The sequence below is a fragment of the Rana temporaria genome, chromosome 5 (genome assembly GCF_905171775.1).
Source record: "Rana temporaria chromosome 5, aRanTem1.1, whole genome shotgun sequence".
Taxonomy (NCBI): Eukaryota; Metazoa; Chordata; class Amphibia; order Anura; family Ranidae; genus Rana; species Rana temporaria.
The window spans coordinates 311,349,809-311,368,559 of NC_053493.1; the positions used below are offsets into that span (position 1 = coordinate 311,349,809).

Below are 18,751 nucleotides of genomic sequence, written 5' to 3' on the forward strand. Positions count from 1 at the left end.
CAAAAGCAGTACAAAGGGTGGCGCCTTTTGAATGGAACTTCCCCTTTATAGTCCCGTCGTACGTGGGGTACGTCACCGCGCTGTGCTCAAGCATTTTTTTCACAAACGTCTGTATGCAAGGCAGGCTTGAGAGGAATCACTACAAATCACGTTGAGAAAAACTTCGTTTTTTTGCATGACATGAATAACGGTCGTGTGTACGCGGCATTAGGGTTCTGTAATATCAGTGTTTTTTTACATATACTTTTTATGTATGTGATAATTTTTACTTATACTGTATACTGACTGCAAAATAATACAGCAGAATTACTGCTGGGTGTCAATAAATATACTGTATTCCCCTACAACCACAACTTCATTTATCATATATTATATTGTATAATATTAGTTCAGTTCTGGAAATGGATCTATAACTATAATTAATACATTTACTCCTTTGCATTATTGATATTTTATATTAATTTGATGAGGCAGTAACTGGGATAGTTACTTGGAACAGTAGCCGTTACCTGCCTTAGCATGGCTTGCCCACAATTTGGGTCTGGCATAAAAAAGGAAACAAATATACATGGTTCTATGAATTGGTGCTTACCCACCTTTTCATAAATTGCATTTGACAAACAGAGGAATGCTTTGTCAATATTGATACATTCTTTAGCACTTGTCTCAAAAAATGGTATGCCATACTCCCAAGCAAGCTGAAAATATATATAAACAGTGATTATATGAGATGTTTTAACAGAGAAGCATACAAAGTAAAGGTATATTCTTAAACACTTCAATACCAGTCACTTTTCCCACTTCCCGCCCTGGCTAATCTTTAGCTTTCAGCGCTGTCGCACTTTGAATGACAATTGGGCGGTTATGCAACACTGTACCCAAACAACATAGTTATCATTTTTTTCCCACAAATAGAGCTTTTTTTTAGGTGGTATTTGATTACCTCTGCGGTTTTTAATTTTTGCTCTATAAATGAAAAAGACCTACAATTTAAAAAACAACAACTGATGGGCACTGATAGGCAGCACTGATGGGAACTGATAGGTGGCACTGATGGGCACTGATAGATGGCACTGGATAGGCAGCACTGATGAGGAGCTATGGAAAGTCATTACTGAGTGACACTGATTGGCACTTTGATGAGGCACTGACAGGCATTACTGATGGGGCACTGATTGGCACTTTTTGGGCACTGATTGGCACTGTTGTGGGCACTTTTATGGGCACTGACATGTGTTTAAAAAGGGGGTACTGTTTGGCAGCTGATGGGCACCTTTTGATGGGGGCTGTGCTGATAATCAATGTGCTGATTATCAGCACAGACCCGCTGACAGGGAGAGCCGCGATCGGCTCTCCCTGTCAGCGTGAACCGAGGAAAGACATTTACTGGCACTTCCTGGTTCACACGATGACCAGCTGTGATTGGTCACAGCTGATCACATGGTAAGAAGCCCCTGTCAGAGGCTTCATACCACGAGAGACAGACTGACACACAGCACCTCCGATCACCACGCGCTCGTTGGCACTCGCCGGCTATGTTATCCTGATCACGTCATATGATGTCCGTTCAGGATAACACAATCACTTTGCCGCCATCATTTTGCTATACGGCGAGCGGCAATCGGTTAAAATGTATCTGAAAAAAATTGAATATCATTAAATAGTTATTTATTTCAGTAATTCAATTCAAAAAGTAGAACTAATATATTGTACAGATTCATTACACAAAGAGTGATATATTTCAAGCATTTCTTTATTTTAGTTTGGATGATTATGGCTTACAGCTAGTGAAAACCCAACATTCACTTTTAGAAAACTTGAATATGTGAAAAAGTTCAATATTGTAGGTTCATGAGGGTTTTAGTTTATTTACTAAAGCTAGAAAGGGCAAAATTAGTCCCAATTCTGCATAGAAATCAATCAGCTTGTTCAAGAGGCAAGCCCTGTCTCAGTGGGGCAGCGGGTGACGGCAGTGAGCGGTGTCCTCCGAGCAGTGTCTTCATGTGTCTCTTCCCGTCCTCTCCTTCAGTCAGGTGTCCAATCACATCGCCTGTCGTTTCAGCCAATCAGGTGCTGGGTAACAGACCCGAGCACCTGATTGGCTGAGAGGCTGTTCACTGTTAGGACAGCAAATATTAATTCGCTGTTCTAACACACCTGGGTGAATTGCGAGCATCACCCTTATGCAGGGCTCAAAATTTCAAGTTCTGAGCTACTAGCCAGGCCTCAAGGGTTACTCGCCACCAGTTGTCCCACCCAGCCCGCCCCAAATTCCGCCCCTAAACACGCTCTCATAAAATGACATTTAAATGTATTATGCAGAATTAAGTTATTAAAATAAATATTAACAACAACTGTATCCGTGCCCACCCAAGCAGGCTGCGTGTGTCCACCATGCAGCCTTGTGCCCACCAATGCAGCCTTGTGCCTAGTGCCCATCAATGCAGCCTTGTGCCCACCAATGCAGCCTTGTGCCTAGTGCCCACCAATGCAGCCGTGTGCCCACCAATGCAGCCGTGTGCCCAGTGGCCACCATGCAGCCTTGTGCCCACCAATGCAGTCTTGTGTCCACCATGCATCCGTGTGCCCAGTGCCCACCAATGCAGTCTTGTGCCCACCAATGCAGTCTTGTGTCCACCATGCAGCCACGTGCCCACCAATGCAGCCTTACGTCAACCATGCAGCCGTGTGCCCAGTGCCCACCAATGCAGCCTTGTGTCCAGCAATGCAGCCGCATGCCCACCAATGCAGCAGTGTGCCCACAAATGCAGTCTTGTGTCCACCAATGCAGCCGTGTTACCACCAATGCAGCCGTGTGCCCACCAATGCAGCCGTGTGCCCATCATTTCAGCCCAGTGCCAACCAATGCAGTCTTGTGTCCACCATGCAGCCGTGTTCCCAGTGCCCACCAATGCAGTCTTGTGCCCACCAATGCAGTCTTGTGTCCACCATGCAGCCATGTGCCCACCAATGCAGACTTGTGTCCACCATGCAGCCGTGTGCCCAGTGCCCACCAATGCAGTCTTATGTCCACCATGTAGCCGTGTGCCCAGTGCCCACAAATGCAGTCTTGTGTCCACCTTGCAGCAGTGTACCCAGTGCCCACCATGGAGCCTTGTGTCCACCTTGCAGCCTACCTGTGCAGCCGAGGAGAGGAACAGGAGAGCCGCCCAGGTGATCAGAGTGCAGCGGGGGGGAACACAGTGATAACCGCTTTCATTTCAATAGCCATGTTCCCGCAGCGCAACGTCATATACAGCCCCGCCCCCTGGCTGGGGAACTTTGATAGACAGGTCACCCGTCCAATCCCAGTGACGGGTGATCTGTTAATCAAAGTCCCCGGACCAGGAGGCGGGCTGTATCTGACAGGGGAACACGGCTATTAAAATGAAAGCCGTTATCACTGTTCCCCCCGCTGCACGCTGAACACCTGGGCGGCTCTCTCTCTGTTTCCCCTTTCGTGATCGCTGGGAGAAGGACTCCCATTTGACACAGCCAGGCTGACGGCTCGCCCCCTGACTCCCAAGCAGCCCTTCCTCGCCAGACCTCAAAATCCACTCGCAAAATGTGAGCAGGCAAGTGGATTTTTTGAGGGCTGCCCTTATGGATTCACAGCCACTGCTTGTAGTTTTACAGAGACTGGACTTATCCCAGTTGCATTTGACTGCACTTGGTGAACAGTACATTTTGTCTTTTTTTCTGTATGTTGGAATACATACCTCCCAACTTTTGAACTTCAGAATGAGGGACAATCAAGGGAGGAAGTGAGCTGCATGTGGGCATGACCAAAGTCTTAAAGAGGAAGTAAACCCTGAAGGGTTTTACTTCCTCTTTATTCCTCTGCAAAGCATAATGGGCTAGTATGTTTTGCAGGGGAAGCATAATGGGCTAGTATGCATCGTATACTAGTACATTATGTGGCACTTACCTGCAAAGGATGTCCCCGCTGATGAAATCATCCATCCATCTTTGCCCGTCTTCCTCTTGGGGCCACGGACCCTGGCTCTGTGACTGGCCAGAACCGCGTGATGTCACACCCTGGCTGTTTGTTCACTGCGCATGAGCTGATGACATCATCGGCACAGTGTACATGAAATATCTATGTTTATAACTCCTCTGCTTCACTAAAAGGTGCTCTGGTTGGGTACTGGGTTGAAAGGATAGCTTAACTCAGTTTAAGAAGCCTAATAATATACAAAAGACTGTATTCCCTGTAATAATTGATGAGAAAACCAGGAAGGTAGGGGGGGGGGGGGCTGGGCTTCTCACAGAAAATGTCACTGCTGAAAAGCTATGGGCACAAACACCATCTTGTAGCACATCGATGCAAAATGTATTTGCAACAAGATCCTTCTTATCATTCAAGTCATATTTAGTCTTTCTATTCATAGCAGTGGCAACTCCTATCCCCATTGTACATATCCAGGGCAACATATTCAACCCTGATCACAAGGCTGTGAAATACAAATCTTTAAAAATATATGGCATCTTTAACCCCTTAACGCCCGCCTCACGACTATTTACGTCCGCAAAATGGCACAGACAGGCAGAAGGGCGTATATATACGTCCTTGCCTTCTAGCGGGTGGGGGGTCCGATCGGACCCCCCCCGCTGCGTGTGGCGGGCGGATTCCCTCAGGGAGCGATCCGGGACGACGGCGCGGCTATTCGTTTATAGCCGCTCCGTCGCGATCGCTCCCCGGAGCTGAAGAACGGGGAGAGCCGTATGTAAACACGGCTTCCCCGTGCTTCACTGTGGCGGCGTATCGATCGAGTGATCCTTTTTATAAGGGAGACTCGATCGATGACGTCAGACCTACAGCCACACCCCCCTACAGTTGTAAATACACACTAGGTGAACCCTAACTCCTACGGTGCCCCCTGTGGTTAACTCCCAACATTTTGTAAATGCTATAAATTTTGAGCAAACCAATTGATAAACGCTTATTGCGATTTTTTTAACCAAAAATAGGTAGAAGAATACTTATCGGCCTAAACAGGAAAAAAAGCAAAAAGTAAAAAATATTGCATTTTTTTCAAAATTGTCACTCTATTTTTGTTTATAGCGCAAAAAATAAAAACCGCAGAGGTGATCAAATACCACCAAAAGAAAGCTCTATTTGTGGGGAAAAAAGGACGCCAATTTTGTTTGGGAGCCACGTCGCACGACCGCGCAATTGTCTGTTAAAACAACTCAGTGCCGAATCGCAAAACCTGGCCTGGGCATTTAGCTGCCTAAAGGTCGGGGGCTTAAGTGGTTAATAATGCACATTTTCACACAATGTAATTGCAATTTTAATTCACTATGTGAAGTGAACTCTAAATCCAAAGGTTGCTTCTATGTGTTAAAACTTTGTTAAGCTAGGAAATTCACTTACCGTATATTTTTTGCTAAGCCACCAACCCACCAACACGAGTCAAACTCCAAGCACAGTTTGTCCACAATGCATTTTATTGGTAGAAGTGTACATATTATGAAAAAGAGATCTTCTGAAAGTGTGGTCATTATGATTTCTTTCTTCTGTCCTAGTTTATTTAAACAAGGGATCTATAGTAGAACTACTACTGTGATAGTCAACTCTTTCTTCATTCGCTTGAGCCTAAATTCAGAGCTTCTGCAGTTTTCAAAGTACACACCTGGTGGCGCAATAGTACTCCATTCTTTACAGTGTGACAAAGCATAGTACAGTATTATGTCTATGGAATTGAAAAACACAGATGAAGCAGCTACCCTATTTTCTCTAACCTCCCAGCTTTTTACCACCTCCTAATAATATCCTAAAGTAACATTTCATGTTGTCATGCCAAATAATCATTTCATTTAGAACAACACACACTGCAGGAAAAGCCGCAGCCAGACAGCAGCTGTCATTTGAGCCACATGAAAGCCTAAAAACACTCATCTGTTGTTGGAAACTATTGTTTGTGGTGATCAGACAGTGTGCCCTTATCTATTATCTATGCCCTGATGTTGCCAATCCTCCATTAACCTGTGTGGCGCCAAAACCTTGCAGCAGAACCCTTTTTTTCCCTTTTGCTAATAAACCCTAGAGCAGGGGTGTCAAACTGGCGGCCCTCCAGCTGTTGCAAAACTACAAGTCCCAAGAGGCATTGCAAGGCTAACAGTTACAAGCATGACTCCCACAGGCAGAGGCATGATGGGACTTGTAGTTTCGGAACAGCTGGAGGGCCGCCAGTTTGACACCCCTGCCCTAGAGCATTGCATGCCTATTTACTATAGTTCATTGCAATCATTGTTGGTTTAACCTTGGTCAAAAATGCAATAACTGCTTTTATTAATGCAATTTTTTTTTTAATCTTAAATAATAAACGGTTTATCCCCAAACCAGAGAGCCAAGAAGGGGTGGGCCGTTTGGACTATTGCGGTACTAATAAAATTTGGTAATAAAGTACAATTGAAATGTAAACAATATAATTTTATTAGATCAGAAAATACAATAAAAAATGGTGACGACCATACATAGCACCAATACAATGATCCCGGAAAGGGAAAATTTATGGGTTGAAGGTCACGACATTGAGCTTTACTAGTTTTGCGGCGCGGGCCGCTTCGTCAGAAGCATGTCTAGAAGGAACCCGCAGGAGAAAAAGGCGGGGATCACCATACAGCGTTCCATATAGCGGCCAGGAGGCAGGCAAATGGGGAGATATCTTGAGTATAAAAATGTGGATGGTGCATAGGGGGTGCTCCAAAACGGTGGAGCCCAGCTGGGTATGCATTGGGACCACATGTTGGCTTGGTGAAGCCGTGTTTGGTAAGTTGATAACCAAATATGGCGGAGGGGTGGCCTCAAAACAATGAAGCCAGCCAATAGCACTGTGGATTGGGTAAATCCACAGCCATCCCGAGATCCGGCATCCGTTTCTCTATCAAAACTTCAGGATGATGGTACCTTTTATTTTATGTCTATGTATCACTACTTTAGAGGCTATACTTTAAATAAACGGTTTATAGTTACCTGTTCTGTGCAATGTTATTGCACAGAGCAGCCCTAAACCTCCTCTTCTGCTGTCCCCCGCCAGCATCTGGCTCCTCCTCTTATATGTCTGCTCCCATAGCAAGCCGCTTGTTAGGGGGGCAGACATGCGTTCTCGCTCCTGAGGCAGGCTGTGTGTGTCCATAGACACACACACAGCACGGATCACCACCTGCTCCCTACTCACTGGATTCGATTGACAGCAGCAGATGCCATTGACTCCTGCTGCTATCAGCAAAGCCCATGAGACTAGGAAGAGAAGGAAGACCTGCAACCAGGTACAGCTATGGATCAATAAAGGTCTCAGGTAAGTGTTCGGGAGGGGAAAACAGACATTATCTTAATTCAGAGAACACATTAGGGTTAAAAAAAAAAGTTAGACTCTGGATGTTTCGCTATCTGTCCTAGACAATATTCCTCCTGGCAGTGGCGTTTTTGCAGAAAAAAACACTTTATACTTTTAAACGTGTGTAAGGCATTTAGGCACATTCTGCGCTTGCCATTAATTTGTTTCGTTGTCCACAATAATAGTTTATTATGGCCACTGAAAAAAATAATGCTCAAGTGCTAAATGCGCCTAGCGTTAATGTGCGTTTAGAGGCATTTACAAGCATCATGTGTTTTTTCTTCCAGAACATCGCTGCTCTTGGACACACTGGTAGTGGTTCTCTTTTCTGCCTCTAAACGCCTATGTGCGCATGGACACAATACATGTTTAAGCTGACCAACTGTGTCAAGGTAATCCCTCTCCTGGCCAGTCCTATACTGCCTTGCCACTGCAAATGCTAAGGTGGACACCATGCCAACATGGGGCATAAAGACCCATAGTGGGGGAGAGCAACTAGGTTCAGATCTGGTCACTGACCTGTGTTACAACAGAAAAAATATATACCTGTGCTCAAATCCCAATAGCTTGTACATGTATTTGAACTATCAGGTGCTAATAGGGGTGTGACCACATATTAACACTACAAATTCTGGATGGACCCTCTGCACACTGCTACACCTTTTCTCTGTATATGTAGTAAAGCATGCTTGTTATACTCATTGTGGAACCTATGAGGTTAATCCTCTGCATTGTGTAAAAAAGCTGTTTGATCCTGTCTTCTCTGATCCTCCCCTTCTTCCAGAGTCCCCAATCTACCTGATGATATAACAGCGCCTTAAGGGCAAGCTGCACATGCTCAGTTTGGTGTGTATAGCTAGAGATTTTTTTTTTCCCTTGAGAGTGTGCATGTGATCAACACAAGGCCAATCAGCACTGTCAAGTTAGAGGGTCAAGGGTCCTACAGCCTCATAAGACAAGCAGTGGAGAATGAAAACTCCTCCCACAAGCTTTAACCAGACACTGAAATAAGTTACAAGAAAGCTCCAACTGCTGATGAGAAAAGGTATTTAGCAGTTTATATTCACTAAAATAATTGCATTTCCATGTTCTGTGTACTGTGGGAGACCAGATATAGTGAATGCGGTATTATTTGACCAAGCAGACCTTTCCTACATCTTCCCTCATTAAGGTGGTTCTAAAGGCAGAAGTTTTTTTTTGTTTTACCTAAATGCATTCTCTGCATTAAGGTAAAAAAAAACCTTCTGCGTGCAGCTCTCCCTCCAGCCCCCCCCCCTTTATATTTACCTGAGCCTGATCTTGATCCAGCTCTATGCCTGAGAGCAGCATCCCTCTCCGCTCTCTCCCTCCCCACAGGGCAGATTGATAGCAGTGGAAGCCATTGGCTCCTGCTGCTGTCAATCAAATTCTATGATGAGGGAGTGGGGGGGGGGGCTAAGCCTGCAGGTGTGCCAACATAGGAAGGTTTCCTATGGAGGCACACCAAGAAAAGAAGGAACCAAGAGCGCTGCCAGGGGACCCCCAGAAGAGGAGGATCAGGGCTGCTTTGTGTAAAAACATTGCACAGAGCAGATAATTATAACATGTACGTCCCCTTTAAGAATCGTTTGTTGCGCGTGTGCCGCGATCTCCGTGAGCGCGCCCACGGGTCCCGCGGACTCGATCGCCGTGGGCATACCTGCGATCATCTCACGGAGAGATATAACGGGGAGATGTTAGTGTAAACACAATATCTTCCTGTTCTGCCTAGTGCCACTGATCGTGTTCCCTGTCATCGGAACACAATCAGTGACGTGTCACAGCAAGCCACGCCCCCTACAGTAAGAATCACGCCTTAGGGAACACTTAACCCCTACAGCGCCATCTAGTGGTTAACCCCTTCACTGCCAGTGTCATTTTCACAGTAACCAGTGCATTTTTATAGCACTGATCGCTGTAAAAATGACAGTGGTCCCAAAAATGTGTCAAAAGTGTCCGATGTGTCCGCCATAATGTTGCAGTCACGATAAAAATCGCAGATCGCTGCCATTACTAGTAAAATGATTAATAAAAATGCTTTAAAACTACCCCCTATTTTGTAGACGCTATAACTTTTGTGCAAACCGATCAATAAACGCTTATTGCAATTTTTTTACCACAAATATGTAGAAGAATACGTATTGGCTTAAACTGAGGAAAGAAAATGTTTTTTATATCTTTTATTATCACAAAAAGTAAAAAATATTGAATTTTTTTCAAAATTATCGCTTTATTTTTGTTTATAGCGCAAAAAATAAAAACCACAGAGGTGATCAAATACCACCAAAAGTAAGCTCTATTTGTGGGAAAAAATTATGTCAATTTTGTTTGGGAGCCACGTCGCACGACTGCGCAATTGTCAGTTAAAGCGACACAGTGCCGAATCGCAAAAAGTGGCCCGGTCATTTAGCAACAAAATGGTCCGGGGTTTAAGAGGTTAAGTATTAAAAAAAAGCAAGGCGAAGGCTCCGTCCCCTCAGTCCAACTTGCATTATTTAATCAGAAGACTGGAGCCCCGGCCAGGTAGGTCATAACGCTGGGGCGCCGTGAAGTGGCCACCCTAAAGGTGGGTGCCACACTGGACGAAGGAGAACCCAGAACCAATGGTGTCTGCCCCATAAATACCCTCCCCCAGCATGCACAGCAAGACCAAACCCTCCTGATTGGCTGCTGGGGAAGAGCACCCAAACCTTGACTCCACTGCTGCCACCTACTGCACAGGGGTGGGAAGAACACCCCAATACAACAGAATAAACCCACAGCACAGCCAAGCTGAGACAGAGACCCTGTTTTGCACATAACAATTTGGATCAGAGTTTAACTATACTCTGATCTCCCTCTAAATTTAAATAGCACCGGTACCTAAGGTAACCAGGCGCTACATTTAGCTGGTTAATACAATCTTGGAGGCAGTAGATACCTTCGGGAAGTCAAGAGAACATGTCATTCCACTTGCAATGGAAGACAACTAGGAAATTCTGGCCACAGATGGGATTATTTTAGGAGCACTGGTCACTTCGATCCTTGGATTTATTTTGAGTGGCTTTAAGTAGAGCAGTCCTTAAAGGGGTTGTAAAGGTTTGTTTTTTATTTTCTAAATAGGTTTCTTTAAGCTAGTGCATTGTTGGTTCACTTACCTTTTCCTTTCGATTTCCCTTCTTAATGTTTTATTTCTTTGTCTGAATTTCTCACTTCCTGTTTCTCCTCAGTAAACTTGCCACCATCATCCGAGCGGTGGTTAGTCAGCCAGAACAGCTTAATGAGGAGGAACAGGAAGTGAAAAATTCAGACAAAGGAAACAAAGAAAAAAAACATTTAGAAGGGAAATCGAAGAAAAACCAACAATGCACTAGCTTAACCCCTTCCATACAGGGCATTTTCACCCCCTTCCTGCCCAGACCAATTTTTAGTTTTCAGCGCTGTCGCACTTTGAATGACAATTGCGCGGTCATGCGACTTGGCTCCGAAACAAAATTTGCGTCCTTTTTTCCCCACAAATAGAGCTTTCTTTTGGTGGTATTTGATCACCTCTGCGGTTTTTTTTTTGCGCTATAAACAAAAGAAGAGCAACAATTTTGAAAAAAAAACACAATATCTTAAACTTTTTGATTCAATCAAATATCATAATTTTTTTTTTTTTAAAAGTTTTTTTTCCTCAGTTTAGACCGATACGTATTCTACATATTTTTGGTAAAAAAAAAAAACAACGCAATAAGCATATTTGATCGGTTTGCGCAAAAGTTCTAGCGTCTACAAAATAGGAAATAGAATTATGGCTTTTTTATTTTTTTTTACTAGTAATGGCGGCGATCTGCTTTTTTTTTTATTTTTTTATTGTGACCGTGACATTGCGGCGGACATATCGGACACTTTTGACACATTTTTGGGGCCATACACATTTACACAGCGATTAGTGCTATAAAATGCACTGATTACTGTGTAAATGTAACTGGCAGGGAAGGGGTTAACACTAGGGGGCGATGAAGGGGTTAAATATGTTCCCTAAAGTGTGTTCTAACTGTTAGGGGGAGGGGGACTCACAAGGGGAGGAGATCGATGTGTGTTCCTCTGTACTGGGAACACACATCGGTCTCCTCACCGCTGACAGGACATTGATCTGTGTGTTTACACACACAGATCCATAGTCCTGCCGTGATTGCGGGTAATCACGGGTGCCCGGTGGACATCCCGGCCGCCGGGCACACGCACCGGGTCCCGAGGAATGCGGCGGGCGCGCGCGCCCCCTAGCGGCCAGAAAGGACAGGACGTCATATGACGTCCAGTCTGAAGGACGAAAGGTCCCCACCGACGTCATTTTACTATGGCTCGGTGGGGAAGTGGTTAAAGGAACCTATTTAGAAAATAAAAAATGAACCTTTACAACCCCTTTAAACTGACACTGTTACAGCCAGGATTTAAGCTTGATTTGCAAAGGTTTTTTATTTCCAAAAGATTAACAAATAAAGTTAGCAGATAATAAATAAGTTTAAAAAGTTTGAACCAATGGATAAAACTTTAATACGTAAATTAAAAGACATTTTTCAAACTTACAGCTTAAGAAAGAGGTGCAATCAATATTGCAGAATGAGAATTCCATTCTAAGCAACATTAGTTCCTAATGACGGAACTGCATGGTCAGGCACATTACAGATGCAGTGTACCCGCCTAACTCAAATACTTTTATATGCAGAGATAATCAATGCTTACCTTTTCCCCTCTCTCTTTTGAAACCTCACGTTCGTCTTCCTTGTCACACTTATTTCCCAGGAGAACTACCTCCACTTCTTCCCCAGCTTTCTGAATCACAAAAGCAAATTGTAAAGATGCAGTGACTTTGGGAATGGATAGATTCTGCAAAGCATTACAGCTCACATCCATTGGAGATGACAGACAGTCTTACAACCACAAGCCCCTGCATTTTGTATGGCAGTAATATGAGGGCTGACACTTTTCTGCATTTCCATTCAGAATTCATTTAGTCTAACAATAGTGAACCTGTTACAGGCTTTCAACTCTTGCCAGAGACGATTACTGGGAATGGCAAATAGAATATAGTACTAGGGAGACGGAGAGAAACACACGAGAAAAGCATGTCGCCGGGAAATACTTTAAAGAAAAAGGCTAAAGTACATTTAAACCCAAGTATGAACAGAGATGTCTGTATTTTCTTCCATGTATGTACTGTATGAATAGAAGAGAATGTACATGTCAACATACTTTATTAAAGCAGAACTCCGGACCAAAATAACAATATAAAATGAATAGCCTAGTAAAACATAAAAGAATAAAACCAGCTTTTGCTGCAATATTCACATTTAATCCAAAGATTTCACCTGCAGTAACTTTTTCTGCCACTAGATGTCATCAATCTGATGACCAATATTATTCAGCCTACTAAAGCCTCGTACACACTATAGGTTAACCAGAGGACAACGGTCTGAAGGACCGTTGTCCTAGGTTAACCTATGAAGCTGACTGATGGTCCGTCGTGCGTACACACCACGGGGCAGATTCACATACAATTACATGGGCGCAGCGTATGTGAGAAACGCTACACCGCTGTAACTTACTTTTGAAAGCTTTGAATCCAGAAAGAATTTGCACCGTAAGTTACGGCGGCGTAGTGTATCTCTCGCTGCGTAATGGCGCGTAGTTCAAATCGGCGAGTAGGGGGCGTGTTTCATTTATATGAAGCGCGTCCCCGCGCCGAAGGAACTGCGCATGCCCCGTCCCTAAATTTTCCGCCGTGCATTGCGCTAAATGACGTCGCAAGGACGTCATTGTTTTGACGTGGACGTAAATTACCAGCCCCATTCACGGACGACTTACGCAAACAAAAAAAAAAATTTTCAAATTTGACGCGGGAACGACGGCCATACTTAACATTGCGTACGCCACCAGATAGCAGTTTAAACTATACACCGAAAAAAGCCGAATGGAAACTACGTAAAAGAATGCGCCGGCCGCTCGTACGTTCGTGGATCGTCGGAAATAGCTCATTTGCATACTCGACTAAGCATCCTGAACAGATTCTTAATTTACAGACGATTCCAGATGTAAAGCATTTACTCAGTCAGAAATCTGTTGTTAACAGAAGTGTTCATGGTAACCCTGAATCTTCAGGGCGCTTACCTTTATGTACCAATCTGCCAGAATCATCAAAGATCCCTGAGGTTTGCGATCATCATGGAGAATGGTCCACAACATTGGCAGTTTAGGGCCCTTCCTTTTGGTCTCTCGGCAGCACAAAATTCATGGCTGAGGTCATGGCCTTTTTTCATTTACAGAAGATCTTAATCGTCTCGTACCTGGACGATTTTTTTATCTTTGCCCGGGAGAAATAGAACATTTGTCAAGATCTACGGTTGCAGACCTTTCAAAAATTGGTCTGGAAGGTCAATCTGCAGAAGTCTTCTCTGGTTCCCTCCCAGAGCCTTCCCTTTTTGAGTTACTTGACAGTCACCCAAAAGATGTTACTTCCGGGGGAAAAAATCTCAAAGATCCTCCTCTCTGTGCGGAATTTCAGGTTGCTCCCGCAGGCCTCCCTTCGTCAAATTATGCAGATATTGAGCTTAATAACTGCCTTGAGCCCAATTGCATTCCAGACCCCTTCAGGCATTTCTTCTGCATTATTCGGATCGCAGAAAAGGCTGAATCAACTCATATATCAACTCATATATCTTCCAGGAGACGATTCTCTCAATCTGTCCTGGTGGGAGCAATTGGAATATCTGAAGGGAGTGAAGGCCCGGGCACAGCATTCCCCAATAAAAATTACCATAGATGCCAGCCTGTGGGGTTGGGGAGCTTACGCAGAGGACTGGCAGGCCCAGAGAGCCTGGCGGCCAGGGGAGGCAGTCCAGTCTTTAGACTTCAGAGAACTTTTACTGATAGGAAAGTCTTTAGTTACTCTGGAAGAAATGGCACAACCGTGGTATACCTCAACAAGCAAGGGGGCACTCGCTTGAACAGTCTGCTAGTATTAAGCCAGAAAATACTAACCTGGGTGGAGAATAATGTTTCTTCAATCAGAGGGGTTCACATCAGGGGGACGGGAAATGTATTGGCAGATTATCTGAGCAGAGTAAGTATCAGCTGCAGCAATTGGGAACTGAAATAAAAAGCCTTGCAGGAGATCATTTTAAAGTGTGGTGTTCCCAAAGTGGATCTTTTTGTATCCACTCTCAACAGGAAGCTTCCAGCTTTTTTCTCCCAGGAAAGAGAGACGGAGTCGTTAGGGACAGATGCGCTCTCTTTCCCATGGAATTTCACTCTAGCCTACGCCTTCCCACCATTTCCACTATTGCCCCTGGTAGTTTGAAAGCTTATTCAGGAACAAGCAGAGGTAATCCGGATTGCCCGTGGTGGTCCAGGAGGAGTGGGTTCTCTGCACTGAGAGTACTTTTAATAGATCCCCTCTGGCCTCTGTCGGAGTGAAGGGACCTTCTCCGTCAAGAGACAGTACTCCATCCAAGCCCTCAAACTTACCGTTTGACAGGCCTGGAGGCTGAGCAGCGCATCCTACAGCTAAAAGGATGTTCAGTTAAAGTTATTGAGACTATTCTACATAAATTAGTCACAAGAAAGATTTATGGTAAAGTTTGGAAGACTTGTGTCCTGGCAAAAGAATGTAGGAGTGGACTCTTTTTCTATCCCCTGTATACTGGATTTTTTAGAGAAGGGGATGGAAAAGGGGCTTCCCATCAGCACCCTTAGGGTTTTAGGTCTTCATGGAAAGAAGACTGGCTGAGGACCCTTTAATTAAAAGATTCCTCTCTTTCAACAAGAGCTAGACCTACACCCAAAGTTGTTAGACAGATTTCCCCCTGATATTGAATGATCTTACCAGAGCTCCCTTTGAACCTTTACATGAGGCCTCTTTGAAATTTAGAACTTTAAAGACTGACATTCTTTTGGCCATAACTTCAGGGAGAAGGATTTCTGATTTGGAGTCCCTCTCTTGTAAAGACCCTTTCTTAAGAATTTTAAGGCAGTGATTAGTCCTGATCCTTTGTATTTACCCAAAGTCTCTTCCAATTTTCACAGATCCCTGGAAGTAGTTCTTCCTAGTTTTTGTTCCTCCCCCAGGAATTCAGAGGAGGAAAGATTTAGTTTTCTGGATGTGAAAAGATGTCTTCTGCATTATATAAAAGTGTGAGTGAGTTTAGGAAATCCTCCCAACTATTAATTTAATTTAGTGGACCCAAAAAGGGGGCCAAACCATCCAGGGGTTTCATTGCCAGATGGTTTAGAAAAGCTATTTGTGAGGTTTACAGATCGTCAGGTCAGATCCCTTCTACCAGAATTAGAGCGCACTCTACTGGATCTCTGGCCACATCATGGTCAGAAAGAGCAGGAGCATCATGGGAAGATGTATCCAAAGCTGCTGGTCCTCCTCTCATGCATTCATCAAGCATTAAAGAGTACAGATGCTCTCCAGCCAGGACCTCTCCTTTGCAAGAAAAGTGCTTCAGGCTGTTGTCCCTCCCTAAGGTATAGAATCTTGCTTATCCTCTCAAGTAGCTGTCCTGGAAAATGAAGGGGGAAAACCCTGTTAGACTTAGGGCTCTTTTACATGGACAGACTGTACGGACTCTGCTTTGCTCAGCAGGGATGGCTCCGTTGATCCCTGCTAAGCAGGCAGATGACAGCTTCGTCTCTGCACACTGTGCAGGGACCGACCTGTCAGAGCGCCGCTCTCCTCTATGGGGAATCGGATGAAAACCGACCGCCTGTCTGTTTTCATCCGATCCTATGAACGGATGGAAAAATAGAGTTTCCATCCATCTGAATTTAGCGGATCGGATGTCAGCGGGCATGTCACCGCTAACATCTGTCGCTCCATAGACCTGCATGCAGTATTTCCATGAATCTTCCAGGACATCGTCTATATTCCCACCCTATTCTTTATGCACTGGTCTTCTTTTTTAACCCGGTGGTGGTGTTTTAGTGAGGTTCTATTATTCCTCTGCCGAGTACACTTTTGGTGAAGGTTTACTTTATCTTCAAACAACTGAGGGTCAGAGGAGAGGGAGGGGCCTTTTAAATTGTGTCTGGTTTGTGTTTCCTGTAGAAGGCGGAGCTGTCCTGGAAGATTCATGGAAATACCATTACTGGTAAGTCTAGCAAGGGTTTTAATCATTCCTTTACAAACCTAAAAAAGGTTAGTATAGAAATATTTTAATTCAAGAAAATAGACCTGAATATGTCTGGGGCTTCATGAATATTTTTTTTTATTCATTAGCCAAAGTTGCCCTTGACATTTTGTTTTGCCTTCCACTGGGGAAGGTGGAAACAGTGCTTTGTCAGCCTTGATAATGTATCTAATCTAAGAATGTATCCATTTCTATGTATCTATTTAACAGAGTCATTGGGCCAGATTCACGTAGATCAGCGGATCTTTAGATCCGCTCGATCTACCTGATTTAAGATCCGCTCTCGCAAGTTTGCGAGGCAAGTGGGTAATTCACAAACCACTTACCTCCAAACTTGCGGCAGCGGATCGTAAATCCCCCAGCGGAATTCAAATTCTGCGGCTAGGGGGAGTGTATTATTTAAATCAGGCGCGTTCCCGCGCCAATTTAAATGAGCATGCGCCGTCCGTGGAATTTCCCGGCGTGCATTGCTCCCACTGACGTCGCTAGGACGTCAGTGGTTTAGACGCTTACGTAAACGACGTCCATCCGTATTCGAGAACGACTTACGCAAACGACGTAAAAAAATTAAAATTCGACGCGGGAACGATGGTCATACTTAACATTGGCTGCGCCTCATAGAAGCAGGGGTAAGTATACGCCGGGAAAGCCGCTACGGAAACGTCGTAAGAACACTGCGTCGGATCTGCGTACGTTCGTGAATTTGCGTATCTCGCTGATTTACATATTATTCAACGTAAATCAGCGGGAACGCCCCCGGCGCCATTTTCAAATTGAAAATAAGATCCGACAGTGTAACACAGTGTAACACTGTCGGATCTTAGCCATATCTATGCGTAACTGATTAGATGAATCAGGCGCATAGATAGGACCAGTGTAAGTCAGAGATATGACGGTGTATCTGGAGATACACCGTCGTATCTCTTTGTGAATCTGGCCCATTGATCATGAATTGGCAACTTTAAGGTCACAATCACACCTGATTTTTGCCGTGATTATGCACAGATCAAAAGGCCGCCAATGTAAAAAGCAGAAAAACGTCTGTAATCTGCCCAAAAAGAAGCTCATGTACTTTTTTGAGCTTCCGGCGTTTTACCTCAGGCTACAAATTGCTCAGATGTGAACAGAGGGCATTTAAATGAATGGGATTTTGCTTATTGGGCATTTTTTTGTCGTTTTTTTTTGTCGTTTTTTACGAGCTAAAAACGCTCAGGTGTGAATGCAGCCTAAGCCACTTACTGACAGATTATAGGACCAGCAGTCAACTGTTATATATACAGCATAGGCAACACACACTGTACTGTAGTAAAATAGATCTATCATTCAAGTATATTGTGCACTTACTCACTCGCACAAAATGGAACCAAACAACACACAGACCACAAAGGGGGTTTGTTGAAATATCTAACCTTCATCACATTACATAAATTATTAAATTAAATTAAATTAAATTACATATTACGGCAAATTATTTCTATTACTGTCATGCATTCCACGACAAGGAAAAACTCATAGAGGACACATAGGGGGTAATATACTAAATTATTGGAGCATTTAGAATCTGTGCATGGTAGCCAATCAGCTTCTAACTTCAGCTTGTTCAGTTAAGCTATGATGCCGCGTACACACGGTCGTTTTATGTGATTAAAAAAAATGACGTTTTTAAAAACGTCACTTTAATTGACCGTGTGTGGGGGAAAACGTTGTTTTATGTCTTCTAAAAAACAACCAAAAAAAATTGAAGCATGCTTCAATTTTATGTGTCGTTTTTCAAAACGTCAACTTTTACTTCACAGAAATTGACCGTGTGTAGCAAAAACGTTGTTTAAAACGACGTTTTTTCATCCGCGCATGCCCAGAAGCTACTTATGAAGCAAGCTTCAATGGAAAAACGTGGTGAGAACGTAGCCTCGCTTTGCTAGAACATTGTGAGAAAAACGATGGTGTGTAGGCAACTTCGTCTTTGAAAATTGAAGTTTCAAAAACGTAGTTTTTTACTTCACAGAAAATGTTTTTTTTTTTCATCACATAAAGTGATGGTGTGTATGCGGCATGACAATAAAACCCGGAAGCTGATTGGTTTCTATGCAAAGCTGCACCAGATTTTGCACACTCCAGTTTTAGTAAATCCCTCCAATTTTGTTGGGTCCTGGAGAGCTGCCTCCATTTTCTAATCACCTTGGAAGAAGACTGGTGAACTAATCTACACAGTTCTCAATGAGATCAAGTACTACC

General features: G+C 43.9%; 1 protein-coding gene across 3 annotated transcripts in view; it reads right to left on the bottom strand.

The window, feature by feature from the left end:
- Positions 1–18,751, bottom strand: part of LOC120940959 (ras-related protein Rab-10-like) — a 41,829-nt gene that overhangs the window by 9,758 nt on the left and 13,320 nt on the right. Inside the window, exons 4-5 of one of the 3 annotated variants that reach the window (XM_040354124.1) lie at positions 12,069–12,158; positions 597–698 (exon numbers count right to left, since the gene is read on the bottom strand). In XM_040354124.1, the coding sequence (XP_040210058.1) occupies positions 597–698; positions 12,069–12,158 (192 nt within the window). The remainder of the gene's footprint in view (positions 1–596; positions 699–12,068; positions 12,159–18,751) is intronic. The other 2 variants (XM_040354125.1, XM_040354126.1) reach the window with 2 other exon arrangements.